This window comes from Falco punctatus, assembly GCF_963210335.1.
Source record: "Falco punctatus genome assembly, chromosome: 4".
Taxonomy (NCBI): Eukaryota; Metazoa; Chordata; class Aves; order Falconiformes; family Falconidae; genus Falco; species Falco punctatus.
This window is the reverse complement of record NC_137583.1, coordinates 45,558,108-45,576,449: the sequence shown is the minus strand read 5'-3', so window position 1 is coordinate 45,576,449 and position 18,342 is coordinate 45,558,108. Positions and strand designations below refer to the sequence as shown.

Here is an 18,342-nt window from a genome sequence, read left to right as displayed (position 1 = left end):
TCACCCCAGCATTTCTCCATTCTGGTTAAATAGACAGTCTCCAACCCCCATTAGCAGACCTACCAGGTGATCTTTAGATAAATACCACTTTTTTTTTTCCTCTATAAAATACAAGAAAACAGACATACTACATTCCAGTTACTCACTTTTTCACATCTCTGCTTCCTGCCCAGTAGCCTCCGATTGCAACAGTCCCCACAGCCATGACAAATATAATCACCATGTTATAGTCGAGCACCGGCTCGTTTGGTGCATACATGGCCCCTTTCACAGAGCTGCCGAAACTCTGTGGAGGTAAGTACAAGCTATTCAGAGTTCCAAAAAGCTGCCTAAGCAAAGGTTCAGTTACTTAGTGCAACCCCAGAATGAAGCTTTATTATTAATACTTAAGAGCAATCTATTGGCTCTACTATTAGTGATATTTATTTACAGCACCAAGCTCCATTTTGATTTTATTCCAAAGAAGATAAATGACTTCCCAAAAGAGTTACATTTTTTTTCAAAACATATTAATACAATCTTCATGAGTACAACTCTCTACAGATTCAAAGCTCTTAAGATGGACTTCAAACACTGTTGAACAGCGATTCATTTAAACGATACCAGAGCATTTAGTATCAAGTTTACCTTGCCGATATCTAACATATCAGTGTAGCTGAGCAGCGCCACAGGAATATCAATCTCTTCATACTGACTCCTGTTACCCCCAGGGGGAACCTGGAAGACAGTTCAGCCCAGATAAGAATATAAACATTTCTGCAAATACTCCAAAAAGGTTCAAGTTCTGTTTCTGTTAATTGGGAAAATATTCTAGAAAGGACAGTAAAATCTCAAAGTCAAAATGTATACTTGTTTCCAGCGAACAGTGAGTCATTAAAGACTGTAACAGCAACATGCAGCAACCAAACTTCAAGCAGTATCTTTTGCACGTCAGGGTCGTTGTTTTATGACTGATGTACCTCTAGTATTATCTACGATACTCAAAACTACTGGTTTTACAAAACATACGCTGGTAATGCTCTAGCTGAATCTAAAGCACTAGATTCACCGTGCTTAGATCTCACTGAAGGCAGTAATAGGAGTCAAGAACCCAACCTCCTCCTCTGATTCCAGTATCTCACGTGACATAAGGATCATTCTGAGCCCTTGCCTTGGATGGTACATGGGCTCTACGCAGCACTCTTCCTACTACAAGCACCTCCTCTTTGTACTAGTCCTTCCTTCGGATGTATTATTTCCACATGCTATACAATGTACACTCATGCATAAACACACACTATTTCAAAGAGGAGCATGAAAGACCAGCAGTGAGCACTGAAGACAAGACAGTATCTAACATCAGAGGAGCACCAGCAATACAGAAAGACAAAAAGACTTACCAGTCTCTCTCTACTAACAATCAGCAGCCCACGAGCTCCGTTTATCTGAGCAAGCCTCACTTTCTCATAGAAGGTACAATTCCCTCGCATCACCATGGGGATTTGGTTATTAAATCCCCCATCAGGTATGTCAGAAGGAGAACACAAAACAGATGCTGTCAGGTCCTGCAGTTGCAAGAGTGACTGAAAAGAAAGAAATTAGTTAAATACATATATCTATATAAAATAAAAGAAGTCAAAAGCAGGAACCACAGAGTTCCCAAAGGGCAATTTAGAACTTTCAAGTAATGGAATGATAGACTATTCCCAGAGGAACTTGAAAGCTGGAACAGTGCCACACTCTCTACCATGTAGGGTCCTGCCTGGCTTCACCTTATTGAACAGAATTCTGCTGGTAATAAAATCTGGGTTATGATCTGCACTTGCATTTGTTTTCTTTAGCACTGTTGCCGTTCTGATGCACACATCCAGGGTGTAGGAGGAGGACAGTGAAGTGTTATAATTGCTAGGGTGGCACAGAGCGGGCAGGCTGAGATGACTGAGGGGATGAACAGCTAGAAACACAACCACAGGCTAGGGTAAAGTACAAAAGCATAGGCAACAAAAATAAACTTCCATTTTGAAACCAAACGTATCCAGTTAACTGAGGGTTTGGATCCTAAGCACCTGGATACTGGATTCTAAAGCTGCTTCTCCCACTGCTTGCCATTCAAAGACGTTTCAGGCCTGCCCCAATTCTTTAGTTTTGGCGCTCAGGCCCAAAGACATCTACTCTGGTATGTTTACACAGGAACAGTCCAAAAACACTTTAAGGTTTTAGAAATAACACCGATGCAAATTGTTCCTTGCAAAACCTAAACAACATGAAGCATCTTTGCTCAGTTGCTTTTGCAAGTCACCTGAAAAATGCAATTCTACACCCAGTAACTGATTCTTGGCGTGAGCTGTGCTAACAGAAGCAGGTCACAGCCCCACTCTTGCTAGGAGCGGAGCTGTTAGCTTTGAGAAGTCTCAGGGTAAATTTTTAACCTGAAAAGCTGACACATGTAACACTTTTTTGTTAGAGATCCACAGGCACATGACACAATACCTGTAATAACTGACTCTGCTGTTTCAGGAGGGAAAGGTAAGGGTCAAGCTGTCAGCAGCCCTAATCTTATTCAGGAAATTGCTGTTGCCAACTGGCTCCCACTTTAGAGGCAGTAAAATGTCTCTGCACACACTCCCTGGTTGTCCAGGTTTCAGGAAAGCTTATCAGCTCTATCAGAGCAGAACACACGCAGAGCGGGCTCAGGCTGGTGTAAGGCATAGCTGCGGTGAACAAACCGTACGGCTCGAGGGAAGGAGGAGGGAGAACGTGAAAGAAGGGAAAGGCAGAGGGGGAGCTGAGGAAGGAGACGTTGATAGGCATGGCATATAGCACAGGCGACCCAAGTGCTCTCTGGAAGGCAGGGCAGAACCCGTCGAATGCTCCAACTTCAGTTCAGTGCAGGTTACTCTGGACTGTAGCAGCTCCTGCAGAGCTACTGAAATGTGTCTCCAGTGAGTTTTTATGTGACTGGTTGAACCAAAATGTCCACAGTACCATCCCCAGCTCTCACAAATCCTAAAGTCTAGACACACGGCAAAGCAGCTGCAGCTTCTGAGCTATCCCTGTGTCCAGGGAGAAACCTGCAGTTGTAATAAACCCACCACAGGTGATTAAGACTTGATTATATGTTGATAAGGAATATTAATAATTCTGTGTAGCGCTCCACTGGTAGATTAAGGAATACGATAATAAAATGAACAGAGTATCAGTCATCTTCCCCAGTTAGTACCTCATTCAAAGTGTATTTGCTGAATTCATCATTCAGTGATAGTAACTTTCTCATGGAATAGAGCAAAGAATTCACTCGATTGTCAGCTCATACAGCTTTGGATAATGCAGAAAGCTTGACACAGTTTGTGACTACTTATTCTTACACTCAACAGAACTATGAACCACTGAGAAAGCACTAAAGGTCACAGTTCAGTATATTAACAAGGCCACGTGGCATCTTTTTGTATCATACTGACATACAAAAACTCCTTTCCAACCACAGGTAGTTGCCATTTTCATTTAATTGATCGTGTTGTGCAAAAGGAAAGTTTTTGCTTTGAAGCAGAAATAGCGAAGTAGTTGCTTCAAATTCTGCTAATCCAAGTTAGAAATCAGAAGTTTCCTGTAAGCAAAGGCATCCCTGAATACATTCTTCTGTCATTGCTTGGCTGGGTACTTACAGCTTTACCCAAATCATGTGGCAAATGGGCCCACTGAGAGTTGAAGAGGATACAATAGTCTTTTCCTTTGCTGCTCCCCTTCTCTGAAAGGACATGTACCATCCCATACTCGCAGTAGACCTGAAAAGGTAACAAAAATTTCACTACAAGAATTTTGGGTCACGTGAAATAGCAGAAGTGATGGGTGTAACTTGCTGTTGACTCACCTGCTGTGCATTTTAAAGTAAAACAAAAGATTCTACAAAAGTTTCCATATCTCTGCGGGGAGTACAGTGGAATTTGTTATTATTTCCATCACACATCAAAGACTTCAGATACATTAGGCAGATCCCCTCCTACACAGCAACTGGTCAAAGAATTACATGAAACCTCATCAAATGCTACTGGATGTGTTTAAAAAAACCCAAAACCCAAACACAACCAAAACCCCCCCCAACAACCCAGCTAGAATGGTGCATATGTGTATATAGCCAGAGCAATATAAGGAAGCTAGACTACTGCAGAACAGGTAAGAGACCAGCAGTACTGCATCCAGCTCTGGGGTCCTCAACACAAGAAGGACACGGAGCTGCTGGAGCGATCACAAAGATGATCAGAGGGCTGGGAGCCCCTCTCCAGGGGCTGCGCTGTTCAGCCTGGAGAAGAAAAGGCTCCAAGGAGACTTTATAAGCAGCTTGCCAGTACCCGAAGGGGCTTTTTACAAAGACACACAGGGATAGGAAAAGGGGGAATGGCTTGAAACTGAAAGAGGGGAGATTTAGATCAGGTATAAGGAAGAAATTATTCCCTGTGAGTGTGGCAAGGTGCCGGCACAGGCTGCCCAGAGCAGCTGTGGGTGCCCCATCTCTGGCAGAGCTCAAGGCCAGGCTGGATGGGGCTGGGAGCAGCCTGGGCTGGGGGGAGGGGTCCCTGCCCATGGCAGGGGGCTGGAACTGGATGATCTTTAAGGTCCCTTCCAACCCAAACCATTGTACGAGTCCATAATAAGAGGCCTGGCCACTGCCAACTCCTGAAAGTACCAATCAATTCCAGGTTCACATTGCTCCAAAAATCAGCCCAGCCTCGGACACTCCTGCTGTAGGTCTGTGTGCTGGTTTTGACTGGGGCAGTGTTAATTTGCTTCACCGTAGCTCGTACGGGCTATGTCTGGATTTGTGCCGCAAGCAGCGCTGATGATACAGGCACGTGTTCACCATCGCTGAGCGGTGCTTACAGAGCCAAGGGCTTTGCTGCTCCCCACCCCGCACCACCCACGAGCAGGCTGGGGGGCACAAGGAGTTGGGAGGGGACACAGCCAGGAGAGCTGACCCCAACCGACCCAAGGGATATTCCATACAGGTGATGTCATGATAGAGCTGGGGGAAAGGGGGACATTCAGAGTGACGGTGTTTTGTCTCCCCAGCTGTCACCTGCAACAGAGCCCTGCTGTCCTGGAATGGCTGAACACCTGCCTGACCGTGGGAAGTGGTGAATGAATTCCTTGTTTTGCTTTGCATGCACACGTGGCTTTTGCTTTACTTCTTAAACTGTCTTTATCTCAATCCCTGAGTTTTCTGACTTTTACCCTTCCGATTCTCTCCCCCATCCCACCAGGGGAGGACACATGGAATGAGCAAGTGGCTGTGCGGTGCTAAGGTGCTGGCTGGGGATAAACCACAATTGTCTGACAAGACCACACATCACCATTGGCTGTCTTTTTACATCCTAGGTAGCACACATCAGTTCACAAAACTACATACTGCACATACTTTTCACTGCTTCAGTGTCCAGCAGTCACCGCTGTCAAAACTCCAACAATATTTGCTACAAGTAGTGAAGATTATACGGCTAAGAGTTATAACTAAAGGCCTCTACTTGGTCTGGCTGGGACAGAGCTGATTTTCTTCACAGCAGCTGGGATGGTGCTGCATTTTAGATTTGTGACCAAAACAAAGCTGATAAACTGATGTTTTAGCTGTTGCTGAACGGTGTTTGCACGGTGTCAAGGTCTTCTCTCTTTCTCACTCTGTCCCCCAGGAAGAATGGGGGGTCCACAAGAGGTTGGGAGGGGACACAACCAGGCAGATGGCTAAATAAAGAGACATTCCATGCCATATAATGTCATGCTCAGCAAGGAAAAGTGAAAAGAGGGGGTTTTTTAAGGAGGTTGGACATCCTTTGCTCAGGAACTGGCTGAGCATTGGTCTACCTGCAGGAGGTGGCAAGTTACTGCATCACATGTTTTGGTTTCTTTCTTCTACTTCTCCTTTGCTTATTCAACAATTTTTATCCCAACCCACACATTTTCTGGCTTTTACTCTTCCTGTCTTCTTCCCTGCCTCACTGGGGATCAGAGGGGAGGTGGGCAAGTGGCGGTGTCACACTTAGCTGCCTACCAGGGTTAACCCACAAGGTCACAGAGGCAGATGTGACAGCTTCACTCCCCTGGTTTATAGGTAAAATCCCTTAACTTGAGCAATGAATCATGAGCTTTGGCCACCTTGAACTTGACATTCAGCCTCTGGAACAGAGCTGAGTTCTGGTGGAAGGACCATCTGAACCCTACAGGCTGCAATCCTGAGCTGAAAAACTAGGAACGCTACAAAGCTGTGTGTGCACGTCACGCATAGTCACATACTGGGTTTCAAATATAACAACCTGGCCTACCATTCTTCACTTAAAGCTCTCTTAAAACTATTACTAATTCCTCAAAGCTTCAAAAAGTATAAAAAAAGTAAATAAAAAGACTCCACACAAAACCTGAGTCTTCACTCAATCAAGGCATGCTTGTGGTGCAAGTTCTTCCCAGTCGACACACAGCCTGGCTCCAAGCTGGAGCTCCATCAGCTTTACTGCAGCTGCCTCCGCACTAGGAACGGCCCATGGAAGCAAAAATAATCCTAGTGGGCTTCAACATGAAAACATCACAATTCTCCTGAAGAACTCCAGGAAAGTGAAGTAAGAGAATCCAGATCCTGTAAGCATTTAGACAAAGAGAACAAGGACTGCAGAGAAAAGTAAACATAGGAACATACAGCAAATATACCAGTTTAAGGCATCTTCTCCATCGTGACACAGCACACGCAGTCTGTTTATTCAGCTTAGCATCCACCTAACCACAAAAAGTGCTCCTTTTAACACAAATATTTCCAGCTTCCCACCCCTTCAAAGTAATACATAGCAAACATAGTATTTTCCTTAATATTTGGGTTACATCAGACTGTATCAGCCCATTTTCCAGCAAAACTGAGAGACCTAGGGGTGTTTCACCTATAGGGTGACTGGTCACCACAAGTAGGTACTAGCAAACACTTCCTTATGACAGTTATTCACCAATCTTCTCTTCATGATGAGCCCTGTTCGTTGAAGTGTCTCCTCCCCTCCTTCCCTTCCTTGCGTTTAATAACACAACTTTGTGAGTACCAGATACATTCCTCATCTTCCACCTGAAAAGCCAGACATAAAATGCTTCAAGACCATAGCTAGAACCTGCAAAAGTAAATATTTTTGTGGAATTGATGCACTTGCCTGCTTGTACGTTAGGTTCCAGTAGGTATTTACCCAGGCAACCAGAAATCAGGAAGACAAACAAAGCAACCATGGAAATATGTGCAACTTCCCTACCACTCGTGGTGGTTTTATTTAACTTTAATTAGTGATGACTTCATTTTCAGATTAACTGAACCAAAATAACTGTAAACCCTCCCCGCCCTTGGAAGCTGTTGAGGAAACACAAAGTATATCATGAGGTGTACTGTTACTGCTCTTGCAGCCTAAGGGCTCTGATACAAATCCTTCCTCCCATTTCTAAGTAGTAAACGGGTACGCAGCGTTGCTTCACTCTGACTATGAGGTCTTCTCCTTGCTGGAACAAGAAGGCATCCAGAATTTAATTCAACATCACCCAAGTCACCATTAAATTCTACGGGATACTTCTATGCTCTTCCGAGCAGCAGCGATGGGGTTGCAGGCACCATCTCCGCTAATTATAAAAGTGTACATTTAAGAAATCTTTCTTCCATGCAAAATACCGAATGGCAGCTCCTTGGTACCAAGCCTGCTCACGTGGATCCTGTGACCCACCTGGTCAGGCCTGAACACCACTACGTTAAAAATTTAATTTAAGATTAAGATCCAACCGTTGCACAGTTGCTGCAGAAAGCTTTAAATGCTTCAGATAAAAGAAAAACAAAAGAAATGCTCAGAAAGCAGGACAAAACTTTTGAGGGTTGCTTTTGGGTTTTTTTTCTTTTCTTTTAAAATTCAATTATACAAAGAGATCAATGCTTCTTTTTGAAGGAGTGTCTTGCTGAACTTTAATTACTGCTTCAAAACCTCACAGTCCTCCTACAGAGCAACTTCCATGCTTAAGTAGCACTGTGTGGTAATAGACTATAAAAAGATAATGCTGAGAGCAAATGCAAATTATATCTGTTCTTTAGCTTCATATGAGCTATTAGATACTCCAGAAAAAATTGACCAACTATTAAGCGCAGCATTCTCAAAATACTACTTTAGCTCAGTGATTTGGGAATCCAGTGTTTTCAAGGAATAGTTCCATTGTCTAGTGACGTTGTTAATGTCACTAGATTCTTATTATCATTTCTGTGTTCCAAGAGCATTTGCTTCCTATTGTAAGGGGAAGTTTCTCCATTTTATTGGCATTTTAACTGAGAACTCTCAATAATCCTTAATAGCACTTAGCACTTTGAAATTTGTTTCAAAAATAATGATACCTGAAGCAGGTACAATAACTGACCTGCCCCTCACCTTAAGCAGTCACACATTTTGTTTCTGGAGGAGCCACTGTCTCTTCATTAGTGACCCCAGGACACGGGATGGGTGGAGACCATCAGTTCACCACTACCAGCAGGTTCCAAAAAATAAAAATCCAAGCCAACAACTCTAAAAAAACGCTAAAACAAACTCCCCCACCCCCATTTAACTATCTTATCTTTTCTACCACCTCCCTTCATGTCCTACGGTCCTCTACCCCCAGACCCAACTCCTCCCTTCCCGATCTTCCTTGTCTCTTTCTCCTGTCCAGCATCCTTAATCAAAACCGAAGTCATTGAACATGTTTAATTGCACTATTGCTTACATTTAGTTTTAGCCAAGCAAATCACTTTGTGCCTACCAGAACAGGTGAAACCTTGTTCCGAAGAGAAATGCACGGTACCATCCCTAACCATTGCCGATACTGAGTCAGACAGTTGTGCCAGACTGGGATGTCAACATCTAGTCTAACATTCAAAAGCTGAAGGGACTAATTATTATATAATTACACAGTTACACTTTTAAAAATACATCTTACGCATTTGTTTCTCCAGGTAGCAGCTGAGGTAACAGGCTAAAGATGACCGGAGGCAGCAACAAAGTTGTGTCTTAACACATTTGTTCAAAAGCCCATTAAAAGAACCCATCGTTCTCATTACTCCCTCTATTTTGAACCCTCTACACAGAGGTTACTCTGAACCCCTAGGACAGACTCAGGGTAAAAAGATGCGTTTTGGAACACTTCAAGGAATTGTCCTTTAAATAAAAACAATCTCCACCCTGCCTGGAGGATAAACGATGTCATTCCACTGCAAGAGGTCAGCCAAGCAGCAAAGAAATGTCCCCCTAAAAACATACGGGAGGTACAGACCCTTATATTTAGCTCTTCTGTATCTAACTGGTCTTTGATAGCTCACGCAGCAACTTTTTTTATATAACATTCGTTATAAGCGCTGTTCACACAAAGGGCTCTAAAATCTATTGCACTGTCCTGAAGCGTGCTGGGCACAGCAGGTCACACTGTTTATTTCAGTGCAGATTAAAGCCACTTGAGCAAAGTGCAAGTTTACAAGATACAGCTGTTTGTGGAGGAAGGGAGACACTATTGTGCATATGCAGCGAGGAAATAAATGCCTTGGTGGACTTTTTAATTTCAGCTACCCAGCCGTAGCACCTAAAACCCTTTCAGCAGAAGGAAGAAGTATTGAAAAATAATCCATTATCTTGAATTTTACTTTCAAGAGTGACAAGCCACAGAGATCCAAATACAGACACAGGCAGAAGACAGAACAAAGGTGTTTCCTGCTTATTGTTACAGGATCTGACTGGGCTTTAAAAAAGAAATAATCAAGTAGCTCCGTTCTGAATATTACATGTACAACTGCCTCCAAAACCTTCAGGCAGTTTTGCAGGAGCCACCTGCCTGTAACTGAACAGCTTTATGCATCTGGGAAACAATCAACCTATACAGGTAAAAGCTTTAAATTTATAAGATATAAGCTACACATCTTTAAAACAAGAGAATACGTACAGGGTCTGATGCCACATTTCCGTTTAAATAACCATTACTAACTAGGCAATAATCCCCAAATGGCTCACTGAAGACAGTAATATACAATTATGCTTTCTAAACAATTTAATGGATGTTCTTTAAAGAAATATTGAGTAAAAGGTTCCCAACGTGAAATGCTCAAAACATTTCAGAAGCTGTGTGTTTTTGTGTGCCAAAAGATAAGTAAAAATCAAGAATGAGAGTAATTAAAGGGAATACACCCAGGGCTAAAACCTGAAGAGGGTGCACAGAGTTTTAGAAAGCCTGTGGAGAACAGAGTCCACAGACAACGTGGATTAACAGGCATTTTTACAAAGCAGTTATCACTTAGCATCAAAGCATAGTTCTGAAATCTGTTAACAGCCACTACAAATTTCTTCTTATCCTCCCATCTAAGCATAGCCATAAGCATCAGAGTGTTTTACTTCAGTACCAAAGGGCTTTGATGCTTCCAGTTTTGTTTGTATGTCACTCGGTACCAGACAACAAAAGCAAGTTCAAAGCAGTGCAGCTGATGCACTGGGATGGCGGCAACATTGATGATGGTTCCTAGAGATCATCCCATATTCTAGATTAACCCGTGAGAAAATGTAATCTCCTGCGCAGATCCTATACAGCGTTCCTACAGCTCCCAAGGGCTCTTTTCCAAGTGTTCAGATATCAAGCCCAGCCTTTTTCAAACACTAACAGAAAAAGAGCAACCTGTCCTGACAATTAGGGGTTTTATGATACTTGCCTCTTACAGTACATATAATTTAGAAAGCGCTACAACGAGCTTCAGTGGGAATGGGCCGCTTAGCCTCAAACAGCAGAAGCAACGTCTCCCAGTTAAGCAGGGAATTATCCGTATTCTCTGTACGGACAAGAAGAGAGCATTTGTATTTAAACATCGTTACCAACCAAGCATCCCTACTCACTAACAGCACCATGTCACAAGCCAGACCTCCCCAAACCTGGAAATCTGCTAGAATCATAGCTTTATGAAGACTGTTGCATCATTAACACAAAGTGAAGCATTTTATATAAAACTCCAAATCAAGGAACAGGTTTTCACACAACAGAAGCCTAAAGTCTGAGGGCACAGCTTAACAGGCAGCTGAGCCAATGTAACTGTCTGTGGCATTAGAATGGCAAACTTGTTCCCTCTGAACCTAATCAGACCCTTCCACAGTTTATTTAATGCATTAAGAAAGCAGGACACTCCCCAGGTTTTTTTTTTTTGTTTTGTTTTGTTTTGTTTTTTGGGGGGGGGTGTTGTTGCTGGGTTTGTTTGTTTGTTTTTGTCACGTTGGTGAATTAGCACGGCTCAGAGACGAGCACTGGGGTTTGCAGGTTCAGTGATGGAAGAAGGTGGAGAGGAGGAATTCCACTCACCTGTATTTCAAGAAACTGCAACGGGAGCAAATAAGCCAACCTAGTGGGTCATTCTTGTTTGTTCCTCCCTACCTCTGTCTTAAAACGCACTTGGATGCCTCACTTTTCCCACTTTCATTAGCTCTATCAGGTGATCTGGTCACCTGAATCTCCTTGCAGGAGGAACGAACAAGCTCTTACCCCATGTATCCCACAAGCCACACAGCGGAGCTCCTAAAAGCTGGGCTGCATTCTTTCCCGTGAACTGCACTGATCAATTTGAAGACCGTCAATGGCAGACAGCAAATTTGCACACAAAGAAAACACTCCTTCAACCAGCACTGCCCAGCACAGAGAGTTTCATAATCACAATGCAACAATTCCACGAGACCACGAAGCTGTCAACCACCACCTTAATCCAGAATTTCAGACAGTGCTTTCAGCTCTTTGGCCCGACATCATAGGGTGCTCTGACTTTAAATACAGAAACCATCACCTCAATTCAATATTCTGCAGAAAGCCAGTATAGTGAAGACCAGGGAGATCCAACACCACTTGCTGCAGATCACGTTACTCTATTCGTCATTAGTCAAAGGCTCAGGTATACCCACTATTGTTACAGGAAAACTGGGAGGTAGCAATGACACAAAGGAGCGGTTAGAATGAGAGGGAAGTTAAACAAAAAGTGAGGACTTGGACACCAAGCAAGATCTAAGTGCAGATTACTTGGATCTGTAAGATCACACCCCTCTTTAGGTGTCCCCAGATAAAGGCCCAGATTCGGGAGAGCCACGCTTCGCTGGCCAAGCTGTTCCTTCTCCCTGTATAAATCACAGTGTAGAAGCAAATCCGGAGACTACCTCCCCCTGCCCCAGGGGAAAAAAAAAGAATCCTATTATCTTATCTCAACGAGGAAGACAAAGTTATATTTTAAATATGCCCAACAGCACTAAGACAAGGGTACGATAATGAGTCCAGCTGGTGCTGAGCAAATGCACACCACGGCTTGTCTGACAGCTGTCAGCTTTGTCCCCCGGAACAACCCTACCCATCAGCCACTGTATGTACCCTGCGATGTACTACCTAAAACCGTACTGACAAGTGTGAGTACAAGAGATGTAGAAGTGTCGCAAAATACAAAGTATTCAAATACATTTTAAATGAGCCAGCTTGGCTAACAGCAATGTATTTATTAGCAGTATAGGGCAAAGTTTTTGCTGCTGCAGCAGGGCTGGTTCGGCACTGGCCAGCCTGTTCAAAGCTTGCTCAGGCTATTCCACTGCACAGCCTACATGACTTGCTTACAGCAAGGAAATGTGCTGCAATGCACGGAGCTGAAGCCAAGATCTCCAAGGATCCACCAAGGGACTACCTCACCTCCTGTCCTTCCACACCGCTATGTGCTCGCCCTTTCCAAAATGATGGATCAAACGGACTCTGTGCCAGTCTTTGACCCATTCTTCTATCTGATTAATTTGTGGGGCTTGTGCTGGCACTAGCAGTCTGCTTGAAGCATTAATAGGGATGCCAAAATGCACTCGGCACGTGGGGAGTAAAGAAGGGATGATGCAGGAAAAGGTGATGGAGGAGAAGAAAAAAGGGATGATGCAAAAAAATCAAAAAGAAGTTAACTGGTAACCAGAGCATGCTGTAACGAATGATCACTAGCAAGGGATCGGTAAGGAGGCAGGTACAGAAGAGGGGAAACTAGACTGTCATGGTAAGATGTTAACACCAATACTCAAGCAGGCACAGCCCCTTTCAAATAACCTGACAGTTAAGAACTTTAAATAACACTTCAACATTTTTGGACACAAAAAACTTGAGCTTCAAATACAAAAGCTGCACACCAGGCAACGCAATAGCTAAAATCCCACTTGCTCCTGTACCAGGATTGCATGCCGCGTTCGTTACACCCTCACAAATTCATCCCACCGCACTTACAGTGTCATAAATAACGAGAGTGCAAGACTCGGGACAAGCTACGGGGGTCAGATTCAGCAGCAATCCCTTCTCCTCTGCTGGCTGCCTCTTCTGAGCGCCTCTGTCACTTGGCAGGGCCCCACGGCCCCCGGCCGGCCCCGCCGCCGGGACCCCAGCCCCAGCCCCCCGCCGGCCTGTCCTGCACACCCGAACCGCGGCGCTGCCCGGGGGAGGCTGCCGGCCTGGCGGAGTCCCGCCGCTGGAAGCGCTGTGAGGCGCAGCTGTCCGTTAGGGCAAGAAGAAAAGAACCCGAACAGCGCGCCCCTCCCCCCCGCCTTGAGCAGACACGCCGTAAACCGCGGAGGCCGCACACCAGCGGCGGGGCGCAGCCCCCCGCACGGCCAGTGCCGTTTCCTCTCCCTCGGAGCGGCTCGGCCCTCCGCAGCCGGCGGGCAGCCCCCTCACCACACGGCGCCTACAGCTGCCACCGCTGCCGGCCGCAAAAGGCTCCGCAAACACCGTCCGAGCGAGGCCGCAGGCCCGGCCGGGGCCCCGGGACCAGCGTGGGGCCAGCGCCCAGCCCTGCCCACCACCGCTCCCCCCACCCCGCGGGGTCCCAGGGCCGCTGCAGTCGCTCACCTGCGGCAGCAGCTGCAGCAGCAGCCAGAGGCGGAGCCGGGCCCGCCACGCCGCCATCCCGGGCCCGCCGCGCCGCCAGCCGCTTTCTTTCCAACCGGGCCGGGCCGGGCCCCTTCCGCACCGGGTAACCCAGCAACCTGCCCCGGAAGTCCCGCCCCGCGCCCGGAACCGCTCCTGGGCCGCGCCGAGGTGCGACGTCACTTCCTGCAGCGGAGAATGAAATGGCGAGCGGCGGCGGAGGTGGCGGCGGCGCCGGCAAGATGGCGGTGAGGGGCCCGCTGTGGCCCGCTGTGGCCCGCTGTGGCCCGCTGTGGCCCGCTGTGGCCCGCTGTGGCCCGCTGTGGCCCGCTGTGGCCCGCTGTGGCCCGCTGTGGCCCGCTGTGGCCCGCTGTGTTTAATTCAGGTTGTCTTTGCTGTTCTCCTTTAGGACAAGGAGAAGAAGAAGAAGGAGAGCATTCTAGACCTTTCCAAGTACATCGACAAGACCATCCGGGTGAAGTTCCAGGGTGGGAGAGAAGGTGAGGCAGTGGCTGTGGTTGGGGGCTCCCTCCCAGGAGGGTCCAGGAGTACCGGCTGCTTTTGTTACTGTTTGTTGTAACCCTGTGTGCAGCACCTTGTCTTTAACATTGTTGTTAATCCCCTGGCTCTGATTTTATCTTTATTCCATCCATGTACCTTTCTTTTATTGTCTTTTGTTATCTTCAACTGTCTGGTTCACTTTGGGTTTTTTCACATGTCAAGGGTGCTTTTAAAGAAGCGAAGAAACGTCTGTGGGTGTCTGAATTAATACATTCGTTAACCTCCTTATCTGGAGTCCATAAACTGTTTTAATCTATTTCACTGTGTGTTTTTATTGTTTGTGGGGCTCTTAGATCGCCGCTCCTGCCTCGCTGTGCCTGCAGCCGTCCCTCGGTGCAGCTGGCGGTGCCGCCTGCAGACACGCTGACAGCAGGCCGCACGGGAGGTGCGTGGCAGGAGCTTCTTTAAAATCTCATTGTAAATCTCTTCTAAACTCCATTGGGACCCTGTGCCTATGAGCCTTTGGAAGTTGCTTTGACTCCGAACTGATAAATGTGGGGTTGGTTTTGAGATGGGTTTTTTTTTGACAGTTTTGGGGCAGTTGACAATTCTGTTGAATCTGTCAATTTAAATTTTCTTCTCAAAAACTTTTGAGTTTCTTTACGATCCTCATATGACACTGGGAATTGTAAGAGTCTTTTTGATTTGGGCTGTTAGCAATGATGGTAATGCTGGTAATCAACAAGTGTATTTCAAACTGGGATGTCATTCTGTGTAGTCCTGTGATTTAGTTAGCAACCAGCCTTGGGGAATCATGTTCTCTTTTAGGACAAAGTGCTTGTGTGTCTGCAGTGAGTGTCTATCTAGGCAGTGCTTATGCTGATTTGTTATGCTGAAGTATTCTTAAAATGCCCCTGAAATTGGTTAAGAACAAAACTGTTAGTGTCTTGGAGAGTATTTTGAAAAATCGGTTGAAAAACCTGTAAGCGGTAGCTGGCACAACACAAACCAGGTTCTCGTGCACTTGCACTTTTATAAAGCGGGCGCTGTGTAATACCTTTGGTCTCGTTTGCTTGATAGCCTTGCTTGAGGGAGGGGACAGAGCTGGAGAACTTAACGTGTCCTTCATGCAGTCTTGTGTTGTTGTATACTTGGGTTTGGTTTTCTCTCAGCATTGTTTCATGTCTGGTCTTTAATAGCAAGCGGCGTCTTGAAAGGATTTGACCCTCTTCTGAACCTCGTGCTTGATGGTACCATTGAATACATGAGAGGTAAGCATATGCTGTCTGTGTAAAGGTTCCATTCCCCCCCAATAACTTTAACAGAAATCTTGCAGCTCTGTGGGTGAATGAACAGCAGCTTCTGGTTGACCTTGTCTGAACTGAGACATGTTTGTGATAACTAAGTTGTAAAGGGATAAGATAACAGAGGCTAGATTAAGCAAGTTCCCTGTGGTAGAATGTTCTTGATAGTCCTGGTTTGAGCTCTTCTAACTTATTTGCTGCTCTTGTTCTCTAAAGCTTGAATAAAGTAGTGTGTGTCTCTTCAGATAATGCAATTGACTTTACCTCTTGGTACTTGTAGTATCTTACTCTCTTAAACTCTACTGTAACTGCCGTCTTTGCGTTTCTGTGGAACTAAAGCCTTCTATAGCTGCTTAGAGCTAGAAGAGCTGTAGGGTTTTCTCTTATTTCTGTTTCCCATCCAAGGATTAAGACTTCTATTTCCCTTTCTGCTCAGACAAAAACCTACGATGTGATAGCACAGTGGTTTTGAAGAGTATTCTCTTGCCTGCTTAAGGAAGCACCTGAAGCTTTAATTCTGCTCTTAAAGGGAGTTTTTAAAGTAGTGCATTTTTATCAAATAAATTAGAATTTCAAGGAGGTTGGAACTGGCCGTTGCCATGTTGTATTTGTCCCCATCCACAGCCTTGTTTAGCTTGGTCTTGGAATGGACCAGCACATTCTGTACTTGACGCGTTCTGAAGTCTGGGTCTTTTTCTGATTTGCATTGATCCCAAAATATTTGTCTGTAATGGCGTTTGAAGTGGGATTTCTTTTAATTGCTTGTATGTGTGGTTTTGGTTAGGTGAATGAAAGCCTTTGAATTCTTTAAAAAGGTGTATGTTGTGCTTTGCATAAAAAGCGAAGCTCTTTATTGCCTACTGTGCCATGTGCTGCTTTGAAAATTAGTAAATTGGTAATGCCCTGAAGGCATCGGGTATTACTGCTGCATCACTCTTATAGTACATGTGTTCAATAAAACAATGCAGAGATGCCTGGAAAAAATCAGTATCTCTGTGCCTTTTGAAGTTGGTGGAATTTGGTTTCTTTTCCATATGTTGCTATTGTAACTGTGGGTCTCTGCTTTTCAGATCCAGATGATCAATACAAATTAACAGAAGACACACGTCAGCTGGGACTTGTGGTCTGCAGAGGGACTTCTGTGGTTCTTATTTGTCCTCAGGATGGAATGGAAGCTATTCCAAACCCTTTCATTCAACAGCAAGACGGCTAGTGCATCTGGATTGCTGCCGAAGACTTCAAGGGTGCAGATCGCATTGGAGAAAACTGCCAGTGTATGAGAAGCTTCCTGGTTTGGGGGAGGAGTTTGAATGTGTATTTGTTAGTGTGAAAGAACGGTCAACTTTTATTTTTGTGGCTTTCCATAAATCATGTGAGGATGGGGTGTGGTGTGTAGGAAGTTCTGATATCCCCCCCCAAATAAATGTGTAACTGCATTGCATAGAGCTGACAGGAGAGACGATACTGTCATGGAATTGTCTGAGACACTGTTCATTTTGTGAGTTTTGAAACAACCACATAAAATTAGTAAAGAATGCCCTGAATATTGGTTATATTCTTTACATTTTAAAATGCATCATAAATTTTTCTAATCTAAATTGATCTAAAGCCTAAATAGATTAGAACATGTTTTTCTTCCTCCTAGATGTTGGTACTCGGCTGGAAAGCATTGTGTTGTAGTCTTCCTGCTGTTGGGTTGAGTCTCTTGCCTGCTTGCTGCAGTGCACACAGGAAAATAATTTTCCTTGTACAGTACCTTTTCATCGCCTTTACAAGCTCTGTAGCCAAGATGATCTTTCTTAGCACTTGTTCCAGATCCGTGTATCAGAAGGCTCCCACATTTCTGCAGAAGGACTGGACTAACTTCTAGGATGATTCTTGGCTGAGTGACATGAGCCTTACAGAAGTATCTATTAGATATCTGGAATTTTAGAGGAAGAATATTTAAGATCCTGGTGTTCAGTTGTAGGCAGTGCCTGGAAATACTGCATATTTTTATATTGTAGCTATCCACATGTGGTTCTGCTTTGCTTGTTATAACTTGTTTTGTAAGTAAACATTTTTATTTCTTTTATACTGTGGAAATAGCAAAATTTGAGGAGGTTTGAGTGAATAAATACAAACAAATCTGTTCCTAAATGTCTGGGGTTCAGTCTGAAAAAGTGCTCTACAGCGACATTGCAGTTTTCAAAAGGAAATCTTTTTGGGAAGAGTGTAAATACTGCAAAATCAGGAGGATACAGATCAGAAGCCAAAATATGAGAGATGACTTGAGAGCATCTGGTCCCTTTTCTGAGGAGTTGTGTGTGTGTGTTAATGTTTTAAAGACTGTCTAGTAGGGAATATGTGCCTGTAGGCTGTATATAACCCTCTTCGGCTGCCTGCCTTTCCCCAGGACCCTTTAGGAGGAGGCTGTGGCAGAGTAAATTGGCTGGGTGGCAGCAGCAGTCTTGTTCCTAGAGGGTGTCAAGAGCCTGCCAAGGCCGGGTTGTACTGGCTGGTTATTTTGGTACCAGCACTGTACTCCCGTTCATAGCCTTTCCTGGGTCAGCTCTGAAAGGGATGGGAACTTGAAGTAAATAAATTCCAGGTCACTGTAGCTGACTTTTCCAGGAGGCTGTGAAACGGGACCAGCTGTCTTGTGTGGCTTACTGCC

The 18,342-nt window shown here is 44.9% G+C and overlaps 2 protein-coding genes across 3 annotated transcripts in view; one reads left to right on the top strand and one right to left on the bottom strand.

Annotated features, from left to right (window-relative positions):
• Positions 1 to 13,998, bottom strand: part of SPPL2B (signal peptide peptidase like 2B) — a 32,329-nt gene extending 18,331 nt beyond the window's left edge. For both annotated transcript variants that reach the window (XM_080382656.1, XM_080382657.1), the window contains exons 1-5: positions 13,864 to 13,998; positions 3,642 to 3,761; positions 1,380 to 1,562; positions 628 to 717; positions 147 to 286 (exon numbers count right to left, since the gene is read on the bottom strand). In XM_080382656.1, the coding sequence (XP_080238782.1) occupies positions 147 to 286; positions 628 to 717; positions 1,380 to 1,562; positions 3,642 to 3,761; positions 13,864 to 13,920 (590 nt within the window). In that variant the 5' untranslated portion in view covers positions 13,921 to 13,998. The remainder of the gene's footprint in view (positions 1 to 146; positions 287 to 627; positions 718 to 1,379; positions 1,563 to 3,641; positions 3,762 to 13,863) is intronic.
• LSM7 (LSM7 homolog, U6 small nuclear RNA and mRNA degradation associated) lies at positions 13,976 to 17,825 on the top strand. Its single transcript, XM_080382681.1, has 4 exons — positions 13,976 to 14,129; positions 14,291 to 14,381; positions 15,582 to 15,653; positions 16,757 to 17,825. Exons 1-4 carry the CDS (start codon positions 14,085 to 14,087, stop codon positions 16,897 to 16,899), a joined length of 351 nt encoding a protein of 116 aa, XP_080238807.1. The 5' UTR covers positions 13,976 to 14,084; the 3' UTR covers positions 16,900 to 17,825.
• The last annotated feature ends 517 nt before the right edge of the window (positions 17,826 to 18,342 follow it).

Coding starts and splice junctions, on each gene's coding strand:
- LSM7 (XM_080382681.1), top strand. CDS start 14,085: ATGGCGAGCGGCGGCGGAGGTGGCGGCGGCGCCGGCAAGATGGCG. Junction 14,130..14,290: donor GCGGCGCCGGCAAGATGGCG/GTGAGGGGCCCG, acceptor GTTCTCCTTTAG/GACAAGGAGAAGAAGAAGAA. Junction 14,382..15,581: donor GTTCCAGGGTGGGAGAGAAG/GTGAGGCAGTGG, acceptor GGTCTTTAATAG/CAAGCGGCGTCTTGAAAGGA.